Source organism: Diuraphis noxia, unplaced genomic scaffold (assembly GCF_037042655.1).
Source record: "Diuraphis noxia isolate RWA-SAM2 unplaced genomic scaffold, SU_Dnox_SAM2 contig0001, whole genome shotgun sequence".
Taxonomy (NCBI): domain Eukaryota; kingdom Metazoa; phylum Arthropoda; class Insecta; order Hemiptera; family Aphididae; genus Diuraphis; species Diuraphis noxia.
Genome location: NW_028301711.1, coordinates 44,033,548 through 44,046,112, shown reverse-complemented (window position 1 = coordinate 44,046,112; position 12,565 = coordinate 44,033,548). Strand labels below are relative to the sequence as shown.

The window sequence follows — 12,565 nt, the reverse complement described above, 5'->3', positions numbered from 1 at the left end:
TATTATATAAATATAAGGCGTGTTGGTACTTCGGTATATAGACGCGCACGACGACCGCATTATGATAATACTTGTAAATATATTACACGTGGCTATGTATACATATATAGTTATACCGTGGCTGAGGAAAACGTGCGCACGTCATTTCTGCGATTTTCGTGTCGAATTTCTAATTTGCATACACTTTCGATAAAAATGTCGGAGAGACTCGACGGGTAAAACAGCACCGCGCCTCTCACCTTATAATGACAATATAGGTATATAAAGGTGAGTATTATTATTATTATTATTATTATTATTACATATTTTGCATCACTTTTGAGGTAATCGACGCGGGTGCAACTGCGCAAGTATATAGGTATAGAATATTTTTACACTTTATACACAATAACAAAATTACGTCGTCGGTCGGCATGAAAGCCAGCCGCGCGCGTTTATTTCGTTATTGCTGTAATTATTATTGGTAAAATCGCATTATCGATACGATAATGAAAACGGGCCGGTAATCGAATTATTACAACGTCGAAGTCGACGAGCTTTTATTTCGTATCGTCGGCCGATGGTCCTCTGACGATAGACGGCTGCAACGCGCACGTGGCACATACACATACACACAGAATACGTATTTGTATCTCCGTGTGTGTTTGTTTTTTCTTACCAAGCACGGAATAATCGTTATTGCGCGTTTAAAATTCAATTTATCGAATTAAAAAAAGAAAAGAAACTGGTATTGTATATGCCTTTTGTAGTTTTGTACTATACGAAGAAATAAAAAAGACCTCGATGACTTGAGTATAAGGCACCTATACAAAGAGTGTAAACACCCACCTATAACCTTACGCGAATATTTTTCTCTCGTTCTTCGGTGATTATATTATTACTACATAATATTACCGATCCAAATTATCAAACACTACTCGACGTACCTACGTCATATAGATCATAACTACAAATATATAGATTTGTATGATTACAAAAAATAATTTACGTGCGGTTGGCGCATCTCCCCACACTAGTACACTACTCTAGACGCTTAAAACCATTGGTCTTAGTTTTCCGCAATGTTAATAGGATATAATAGTATAGGAGCTGAAAACTATGCGTTATATATGAGGCAAGGCGTATGGTATAGGTACACACCCCAACCGCTCCACTCTCACCGGACAGGACGACCCAGTGACCAGAGCTCAGCGCGAAGCGATCGGCGATGTGCGGATCTGGCCTACTCGTTCTGGGCAACAGATTGCTACAGCCAAAGTTTCCAGGCATGCTGCCTCTTTGATTACTAGAATCTCTGTAGGGTTGACAATGTGCCGGGTCCACCCCAGGACGCATCTACCTGAGAGATGCTTCCGATGCCATGTTTTTGGCCATAACCCAAGGAGCTGTAAGGCTCCAGACATGACTGGTGACTGTTGAGGTGAGGAAAAATCGGGCACGTTATGAAGGATTGTACGGAGGCTGACGATAACTATCTGGCGTGTGAGATGGCTGGGCTTCCCAAGATCAGTCACAAACCAGGCTCAGGAGCCTGTGTCACCAGAAATTTAGTTGCGGGGCTGAAGACCACCCTGATAAATGGTCAAATGCCTGTTGATTAACCTGAATAGAGCATAAACGCCACAAAATTGCTGCTGCAAACTGCCTCGGAGCGGAATTCGCAACTGCTTATTGTTAGCGAACCCTGTAGGAGGGAGAGCGGGGATGACAGGTGGGTCTCTAGCTCAGACAGAAAGTGTGCTATAGTAACCCCTTCACACGCTGACATTATGACATTATGCATAACATTTCTGGCCGTTCAAATGGTTTTGCATAGGGCAACTTCGGTGGTACTAACGTATATAGTTGCTACTATTCCCCGAACTGCCAAACCTGGGAGTTTGCTGCGTTCTTCGATAACCTTGATCGTTACCTCCGTCTTCATGTCGGGACAGGGCGTTATTTTCGATGGGGACTTTAATGCGAAGAGCAGTTAGCAGTATCTGGGGATCTAGAACGAATGATAGAAGAGGGGAACTCTTGGCTGACTTGATCGCTAGTCACGACCTCCTCGTCTCTAACACTGGCAGTAATCCCACCTTCGAGAGAGGAAACGTAACCTCAGTCATCGACGTCGCTTTTTACAGGGGTGTTGTAGTTTCCAGTTTGTCAGTACTAGACGCCGTAACCCTAAGCGACCACCGGTATATCAAGTTTAGATTTTACCAGATTTTTAAATTTTTTTCAGACTTACACCCATAACTAAAACCGATTTTGCATAAAAATTTCTGTTTTTCCTTAATTTTGTCTTTTTTTTTGTTTTTCACTACACTTTTTAAATAAAACTACTGGGAATTTTAAATTTTTACCTCCCGAATGAGCCATCTAGATTCACTTTTCCACTGGAAAAAAAAATGAAGTTTAAAATCATAGCATTATCTCAAATATTTATCATGTGCCCAGAGATACAATAAAAAATACATCATTGTAAAATTAAAACATTCATTGCTTCGCATAGAATCTAAAATATGCTTGAACCTAAAGTATTAGTAAAAATACCTGTATTTAAAATTTATTTTAAAACATTTTATCATGACTAAATCGTAATAAATATTAGAAGTTTCTGATAATACAACAGTTGCTTTAGTAAATATTGAAGTCAGGATAAAATTTCATGTACCTATTGATTACTCAAATCGGTCAAATATAGATATAAAAAAATTACACAACCGACTGAGCTTTTAAAGTGAATAACACCAATAATATAGTGTATTTATAATATAAAAAAATTAATACATACCAGCTGACAAACTTTCGGTGTTACCTGAAAATAGAAAAAACAAATTATAATAATATTTGTATACTGCATGTTTCCAAATACATTAAAATAATATCTATGTATTAATTTAGCAACATAAAAATATAAATTTAGTACAAAATATCACGATTCGCTTTTTTATATTATATTACATTTTTATTTTATAGTACATGGCTTAAATGGTCATAAACCTAAAACGTATATTGCGTGAGAATTTGATTTTTTGTTTATATTGGTAACCAAATATCTTAAGTCTTGATCATCTTAATTGATAAGATGAGTGTTGTTATTTTAAACTACAACAACGTAATAGTTATAAATAAAGATATATAGGAATGACCGAATCAATGAATACTAATAAAATGCAAGAGGGTGGCTAACTTTCAATTTATTTCCATACGTTTCACAGCGGAGGAAATAACTAAAAAATACTCTGGATACCTTTTCGTTCATCCTCCGAGTATTTAACAAAATAACTTTCGAATGGAATCGTATTTGTTCTTCTAACGAGAATAATACCCTCCCCCGCCTAAATCAACATCATCACTAAGTCATATTTTATTATGATTCTGTCAGCCGACGGACGTTTTATAAGTTATACTCAAAATAATAATAATAATAACGACAACAACAATAATAAATAATGTTATCGCAATTTGACGGTGGAAAACTATAGGTAGTCACGCAGCTCAATTTTTTTAAATTTTTCAAGATCTACTTCGCACAAGTATACTAATTGATCGGTTCCATACAACTTGTTTGTCTGACGGTTTTATCAACAACAAATGTATCATATGTGGTTTCTATCCATTAGTAAAAAAAAATATGGTTGATGACCATTATAACGACATTGTCGTCGTTGATTCTGTCATCACTGAGTTCTGTAGCACATAGGTAAACTGATAACCACACAATAAGGTCCGAAATGCATTAGTCTGTGGAAGTTCGGTGGGATTATTATTATCTTTGTAATATGTATACCTGTAGTGTAATTGCATGTATTGTGTGGAAACCAATTAAGCAACGCTATAGCTCATCAAAATACTACATATAGTGTAACTTTAAGTGAAATGTAATATATTGTGGTGTTGAGGGTAGTAGATAGGTATATCGCCTCTATTATAACAGGTATTTAAAAACGTTATAATTTTCATAAAATCGGCAAACATAATTAATTTACAGACGTGTTTACATTTTGTACGTCATTTGAAGTGACATTATATCTTATATCTTCAAGTAACATATAAGATCATAATTTGTCATTATTTATAAGTTAATAAATAATATTACCTTAGAAAAAACTCTTGTTATTTAAGTTAGTTATATAACATAATAATTAATTAATGTCCAAATAGCTATTTTGAATAACTGTTTAGTTATTATTAGTTTTCTAATAAAGTTAAACGTTGTGGGTTCAGTTTTGAATAGACCTTTCAGCCAAAAGCTAAATTCGTAGCTGAAATACACACACACACTCTCCGCTTGTCAGGATCATGTTCACGGTGGCGGACTCGTTGAGCATCGTTTATAAAAATCATTACTGTTTTTTAAAACAGACAGCGACCCAACCCGTGTGCCCGGTGACAAGTGTCGTGGAGATATCACAACAGTAAATCCCCCTCGCAATGTCAGTCGTCAGTCGACAAGGTCCACGACAGTGTCAAAAAGTAAACACGAGCGCTGCACTGCGATCATTAATAGAATTTTTTATAATCAATAATAAACTAATGGGCACCGTACCGCAGAACCGAAGTAGTACTCTATAGTATGTGTTGGCTACGGTATATATAACATTATAGGAACGAGACGGTACGATTATATTAATAGTATTATATTCTCGGATTAGAAAAAACAAAAGCTACGATGACGTCCTTGGATCTGACGGTTTCGCGGTTTTGTCCGTACATGTAGGCGGATGACAGGGATTTAGACCACAGAATAGAAAACATTTTGGATATTATAAACTCAAAACTAACTCTTCATTACTATCAAAACATTAATAATATTCATCAAATATATTTTAAAGCAATATTAAATAATGTACATTTCTGTTGATGTAAACATATTACTTTATTCCAATAAATACCCATAGGTATTCATAAAAATGGAATTCATTCAAGTAATAATATATAAACTTAGGTATTTTTATAATAACTATAAATAATATGATCATCCTAATAATTACTATTGTTACTCAAATGTATCATCCCTATAAAAACATAATTATAATTACCATAACTAATGCCATAGATGCAAGGTTCTTGAGATCAATAATAAAAAGAAAAACTTTGATAAATTTCGTAATTTAAATTCATATATCAATATATAGTTATAAAATATTATTTCAAGTAAAATAAGTTATTGATATTTTTTAATTAGACCATTATTTTTTAGTTAAAAATATGTTTACATAAGTATTTTATAAGGTACCTATACAGTATTACAAATTTTTAGTCAAAATTTATCGTGCAGAATGTACTTCCCTAGTATAATAATATAACAATCATATTCACACAATCTTACAGCAGTGTACCTATTTAACCTACTATGTGAGTTGAATATAGTACATTTATTATAATTATTTCTTATTGACAATTAATTACATTATTTATTTTTTTTAGATTTTAAGTGCAGCGATGTATGTATTGATCCTGCAAAGATGTGTATGTGTAATGTGAGCATGATTGAAAGTAGAAAAAATGTTTTTGTCTCCAAATTTAAGGGTGGTTTTTGATGGCAAATTGTATTTGTATTGTAGTTTGATTAAGTAGACAATTTCAGTACTTTTCAAAATAATTGGAGAAAACCTGGCATTTTGAAGTATTCGGCAAAATTGTATTTGTTATTTCGTGTAATTTACAAAATTGTTTGGCTGTTATTTCGTGCTATATTTATAGATATTTTACAAATATTTAAATTAATTTTATAATATTGCTTATTTGAGTTTATACCGTATTATTTCAATTGTTACAGTATAAAAAAACACTTTAATAGTAATATCATAACATAAAACCTACTACATAGTAATGATGTAAAATAAGCCGACAGACCTTCTTGTTCAGGACCTTACACATTGATGAGATATTGCTCAACACCTGTACAACAGAACGGTTACTTTCTTCCCCTTTTTAATTTTACAAATAAGCTTAATAAGATATAATACATAGTTGTAGTATTATGTTTGGAGAGAATATTGTTAGTCAAACAAATTATAATTCTTAACTGTATATGTACCGAAGTAGTAAAATATCCAAATATGTAGAACCTAAAATTATATATAAAAAAATGTAAGATTTTAATTGACTTCCAATTATCGGACAATGATGTATAGATAAATTATTTGAAGGTATTTATGCATCTATTATCCTAAATTTCTATACATGAAAACCAGTAAAATTTGAGATTCCAATGTACATCGAATAATGGAGTCTTACATTATTTATTAAATAAAATTAGTTTCTTGATTTTACAAATTACAATAATAAATTGTTCGTTATTTTCTGTCAAAACAGAAATATATTTAAACAACGAACGAACTTTTTGGAATTAACAAGATGTTGATTATGGTGCATAAAAAATATAATAATTAGCTTAATTATTTGGAGAAATTAATTCTGAGAAAAAGGATAATCAAATTGTAATCCTTATAAAATAAAACACGAATTGTCAATAATAAATAATTGAATAACTTATGTTTTGCTATTATTTTAATATGAAATTACAATGTTTTTAAAAAAAAAAATATATCTTTTTGTGATTAAAATTTGAAGTTTATAAATTATATGATCCATGCTTGCAGGTTATGTCTGCACTAAATATGTTTTCTCTCTTTGCTCATTCGCCACACAAACTAAAATAAAACTCATTCATACGTGTTTAGGGGCCGATGTGGTGCAGTGGTCACGCAGTTAACTACGACTCATACAGTAATCGGTTCGATTCATAGCAAAGTGTAAAAAAATTTGTGTCGTTCTACGTGATCATCAAATCCCCACGCTGTCATCCGATTGCGTCACTCGGTTTCCAACTAGGTCCCACTTCACTGGGAGTGACACATGTCTCTTCTTGGAGAAGCGGGTAGTATCATGTATATAGTGATATATACATAGATAAATAGATCACATGATCTCCCTACTACCCACTTGTGATAAGCATTGACGAAGACCTAGAGGTCGTTTCAATGAACAAATACAAAAAAATTCACACATGTTTTAATCAGTGGCGAACCCAGGGGTCCGGACCCCCCCCCCCCCCTTGGCTTATGTCATAGTTTTATTTTTATTTTTAAAAGTTTCCGTGAAATGTTCATCGAAACTTATTGATTAGATTGATTATTACTTATTAGTTATTAGATTAGATTTGGACATTAGGTATTTTGTTGATAACACGTCGAATCCGATGCATTAGATAATATCATATAACAATAATATTATCAACGATTGTCGATAACATACTATATTCAACTACAGTTTAAGATATAGAATATATACGTATGTTGTATGTAGACTTATGAGTTATGACTATACCATAATTTAATTGGCATAATAATAATAATTAATTGACATACATTGTAAATATAAATTTAAAAATGTAAATAATATAATTGAGTGTTTTTTTTATTGGTCTTAAAACCCGGCAAATTGTGTTTATTAAGAAATGAAATGTATGTATATACTCAGGAAAAGGACATAAAAACAGTAGTTAAATATATTTTTGGACCCCCCCCCCTTGAATAAATCCTGGTTGCGCCACTGGTATGCTGTCATTAAATTAAAAATATTTACAAAATTGAAAATGATAGGTAGTCCAAAATATTTTTTAACCATTTAAAGTTTTGGAAAAAAATGTTTTCAAGAACGTTTTAGTGTTTTCTAATATTATATTAAGTTATGAATATCTTACTTTAAGTGGATCGCTCGGTATAATAACATGAATATACTTAGTGAATTATTTCCGTATTCCGACGTACAGTTTATGTCAATTTAAGTCTGTGGTCCCCATAATATTTTGGTCGTGAAACGTATATACATCTTGTATATGAAATTCAAATTTTCAGTTGTGGGCGGAGGGTGGTAATGGTAAAGCATCGATGTATAGATGATGATATAGTCTCAACGTGTGTATCCCAGGACGTAGCAGTATACATTAGGAGGTATTACGTCACACATAATATTCGGATTATCTTTATTATTATTATATAAGGATTTATGCGCTTGTCGCGTCGCATACTGCAGGAACAGCGATTCTGCAATGTTTGTTTTTATTTTTGTTGTCCCTTATCTCTACCCTAAGCGCCTCTCTTCCTCTTTGTTTCTCTCTGCGTTGTGCTTTCTCTTCTCTTTCAGAAACGAAAAAGAATTAGTCGCACGCACCTAATACGTTTCGACGTTCCCGCGAGAGTCGCGAATGCAATATCCTCTTCCGGTCCATATCGCCTCTCCTTTCCCAATCAAGCGCACGCGGACATTATATGACCGGGAAATTCGAAACTCTATAAAGCCACGACGTTCGGATCTTATTTCGTGGGACGCGGGCGAACGAAATGTACGAAGATTAAACACGTCATACCGGAAAAACTGTTTACAAACCATTTGCACCGGGCCATCGTTGCCTCGACGGATCCCGCTACCGCAACCGTCCCCGGGGGACAGTTGTAACTTTCTAGTACGTAAGTGTGTATGTGTGTGTGTGTGTATATAAGGTGTATTAACCACGTGTCACTACGATCACTGATCTAGATTAAAAAAAAAAAGGAATAAACTGAGTGTAAGTACTGGATACTTTAGTGGTTGAGATCACTATAAGGTCGGTTTTTACGAAAGCGAACATGGATGATGTTTCGTATACACACGCGATAATATATTTTAGCATACAATTTTTATACTTAAATATTTACCTACATATATATAGGTTTCCTTATATAACATAAGTCGCGAGTATAATAATATACATAATATAATCGTACTTATATAGCTATATAAACACACGAAGATTACGTAATGTACCTATATATACGGAAAACACTCGGAATATTTTACGATATATTTTTGTCATATACGACGTGGATATGCTACATGTTAAATATGATAATAATATGCGTGTATATTGTATATTATTATATAGAGGTAGGGTACTTTAATATATTATTATTATTATATTATTCACATTTCCTTCATCCGCACCACCGTGCGCGCCAGATACCACCCGATGCCACCCGTCTGCGTTTCCATCGTAAAATTTCGGTTGGCCGTTTTTCCGACGTTATTTCTCGCGATCGCGAATTTAAAGTTTTCCTTAATAATAATTACAAATTCCGTCTCGAGGGTGCAAAACAATTAAAACGATTAAACAAACTACTTGTTTACACAATTATTTCTATTGCACGGGACCTGTATAATATAATATATTATTATACAAATTGGTAACATCCTACTGTCCTAGGTTGAATACTATTTCGGATTCCAAAATTGATTGAATAATTTGTGACTCTAAATAACGGTTTCATCTTGTGTAAGCGAGTGCTTATGTTTTCGTGTGCGTTTGTACATTTTGTTTGGTAAATACTATAAGGATTGCATATCATGTAGATATATACCAACTGCATTTTAATATTATAATTCAAATAAGATTAAATTACTATTATTTTTTGTTTCCGGTCAACCGTGTGATATGTTTTATTCATTATTGTGAACGCCGATGTTATTATTATTCGTACAGTCCTGTATTTACGTAATACTCGAATTTCTATTGGTTATTTATTACACAACAAGATACTTACCTAAAACATACTATATTTGTATAGAATATGAAAAAAAAGAAAACAACTGTGACTGGACGAAATACAAATAAAAAATAATAATATTAAAAGATTTTTATTTACTCGCTGAGAGTAGGTAATATATTATACTAAGATACTTTTAGTGGAATTTTTTTTAGATTGTCTAAAGTAAGTACGGAATATACAATATGTCAATATAAAGGCACTTACATAACATAACTATTCAGACAGTATTGTGCCAAAGTCAATATTTTTCATTTTCGTAAGATAATATAGCTTGTCTAAGAATCATTGATGATAAATAAATCATTATTTTCACAAAACAAACTTTGAAAATTCTTATTACATTGTTAACTCAACTAAATACATTAAATATTGAAATCAATACGTTTTGTCTTGAAAGTTATTAATCTCAAAAGTTGCGAACTAGAAATTAGAACGGAGACCATAGAAAATAAAGTTGTCTTTGGGTATTATATTTTAAAAATAAAGAAATAAAACAATAAATTGTTTTGTTTATTACCTATAGTACTCACGTAGTTGATGTGATAATTATTTATTTTTATCTCATTTTTAATGAGTTTTAAAAATAAATCAAAGAATGTTTTCTTCGTCTAGGTATTCTAGTTTTTTAATTTTTAAAGGTATAGGATTTTAGGGCTAACCACTTTAATTCAAATTTCCCAGCTTTTTATTTATGCTTGACCAAACAAATATAGAATATTAACTGTATGCACTTCTTTCTTCTTCTTCTCTGGCACTTAGTACTCTCTAAGAGTTTTTGCCGCCATCACAATATCTCTCCATTTTTCACGGTACTGAACTACTTCCCTCCATTCCTGTACTCCCAATCTTTCAAGGTCTTCTTCCACAACATCCATCACTTCTATAGTACATTATACATATATTAAGATTAGTTTTATTTTATTTTGAATCAAAAGTAAAAATAAAAAAATATTAAAAATTAACCATTTATGTAATTCAAACAATTTTTTTTACAACAACTCATAAGTATTAGGTACTGGTAAACATACGTAAGTATTGTGTTTATAGACATCGCTCGTACTTCATTAATAAAATATTTTGATTATAAAATTGGTATACTTTTAAAGTAAACAATATTACAACTTGATAATTTATTAATATATTTCTTACCAGGATTAAAAACAAATCGTTTTGTGATACTGTATGGAGTACTCGGTATAATGAGTTCACAAAAAAATGTTGTTCGCGATGGTAATTCGGATTCGGAGAACAACGTTGATACTGTGACATCAAATGCGCCATCGTTCTGATAATCCAATATCTCAATAGGCAAAGAACTGTTTCTAAAAAAAAAATAACAAAATAATTGTATCAAACTCATATTTCCAATTTTAAATCAATCAATGTAATAATATTTATGTATGACTGAAATCAAACGAATTGTTTAGTACATCAAAGGCAATAAAGGAATATTAGATCACTTTTTTTAATCAAATATTTACCATAAACTAAAATTAAAATACATCCAATGGACAATATAATATAAAATACAAAAATAACAATACAATCTCATAAACATATCATACTTAATTTACAATTAGTACTTGTAAAGCTAAATATTAACACTTTTTTTTACATTTATTAGAATATATACAATCTGTAATAGTAGTTACAATAAGCATATGAGCGGAAATGTACAAGTTGACTGTGAAATCGTAAGGGAAGTAGCTACCCAGCAGTAACACTCGACTATATTAAAACTTGAAATACATTTTTAATGCGTATGTGTAATAAAACGACGATATACATAGTATATATATCTACTTTTTAAAGAGTCAAATATTTAAGGTTAAAGTATACATATGAAAATACATATTCTAATGCGATTATCCTAAACTTGAATTCAACTAACTGTATCAACATCACCTTGACTGTGAAATGTTGAGATCACATGTGACAATAATTCACAAATGTTAGGCCTTCAGACCTAAATAATATCACGGATACAATTTGTATGTATTTATTTCATAGAAAAAAATATGTTTTTGTATAATGAGTTCTTATAAATTGTTTTATTGTACCTATCTTTATTATATTTTATATTTGAGATTAAAATGTCTTAACATGCAAAAGCTATGATATCGAGGACAATATATAACTGCAGATGATGCAAATTAGTACATTACAAGTGTATTTTTTCACGCTCCTTGTTTAGTATTACGATACCTAATATGGGAGTTTTGAACTTTTGATTTTTGTTTTCACAGTGTTACTTTAAGTAATGCTTTTCAGAAATGTTATTATATTAATAGAACTTTCAATTCATCAATCTAAACAATCTTGTTATACGAATCGCTAACATCGATATTTTTTTGTTAGGTACTCAAATCGAATTTGTAATTCTATAATAATCCGCTTGTTTATATTGACAATTTCATTACAACGAGGTACTTATCTCGAAATCAATAAAATAATTGATTCTATATATTATTTATATTACTTTTTTATGAAAAAAAAAAAATGGGGAAAAATTCAATATCTAGTTATATCATTGTTAATTTGTTAAAAAAAACAAGATAAATAGAAATTTGTACTAAGCAAAATATTAAGATATTTCTCCCCAGTTTTACTTGTCATTAAATATTTTTGTGTGATAAAAATTAGTAAAGCAATTTCTATCCCCTATAGGTAAATATATTGGTTATTAAAATAAAACAAGATAACAAAATAAAACAATTTAAAAATACATTTATTTCATTTAACTAAGTTAATAACTAAAAGAGTTAAATATATATTTGTTACGACAGTTTTGAACTAATCAAAATGTAACAAAAATAAATAAATGAAATGAGATGAAAAAAAACTGTACATAATTTTCTTCATTTAAAAATTAATTCAACAAAATTAATTTAATAAAACTTTTGTTGAAAAATTGTTAAAAAAAGATACAGTCATAATACTGAGGGTCTTTGAATTGCTTTAGAAGTTGCTCGATTAAAACTTTG

General features: G+C 31.1%; 1 protein-coding gene across 2 annotated transcripts in view; it reads right to left on the bottom strand.

The window, feature by feature from the left end:
• The window catches only part of LOC107165096 (uncharacterized), a 50,373-nt gene that overhangs the window by 15,143 nt on the left and 22,665 nt on the right, over nt 1-12,565 (bottom strand). Inside the window, exons 4-5 of one of the 2 annotated variants that reach the window (XM_089217828.1) lie at nt 10,731-10,903; nt 2,780-2,803 (exon numbers count right to left, since the gene is read on the bottom strand). In XM_089217828.1, coding sequence (XP_089073954.1) covers nt 2,780-2,803; nt 10,731-10,903 — 197 coding nt within the window. Of the gene's footprint in view, nt 1-2,779; nt 2,804-10,298; nt 10,462-10,730; nt 10,904-12,565 lie in introns of those variants that run through there. The other variant, XM_089217827.1, reaches the window with a different exon arrangement.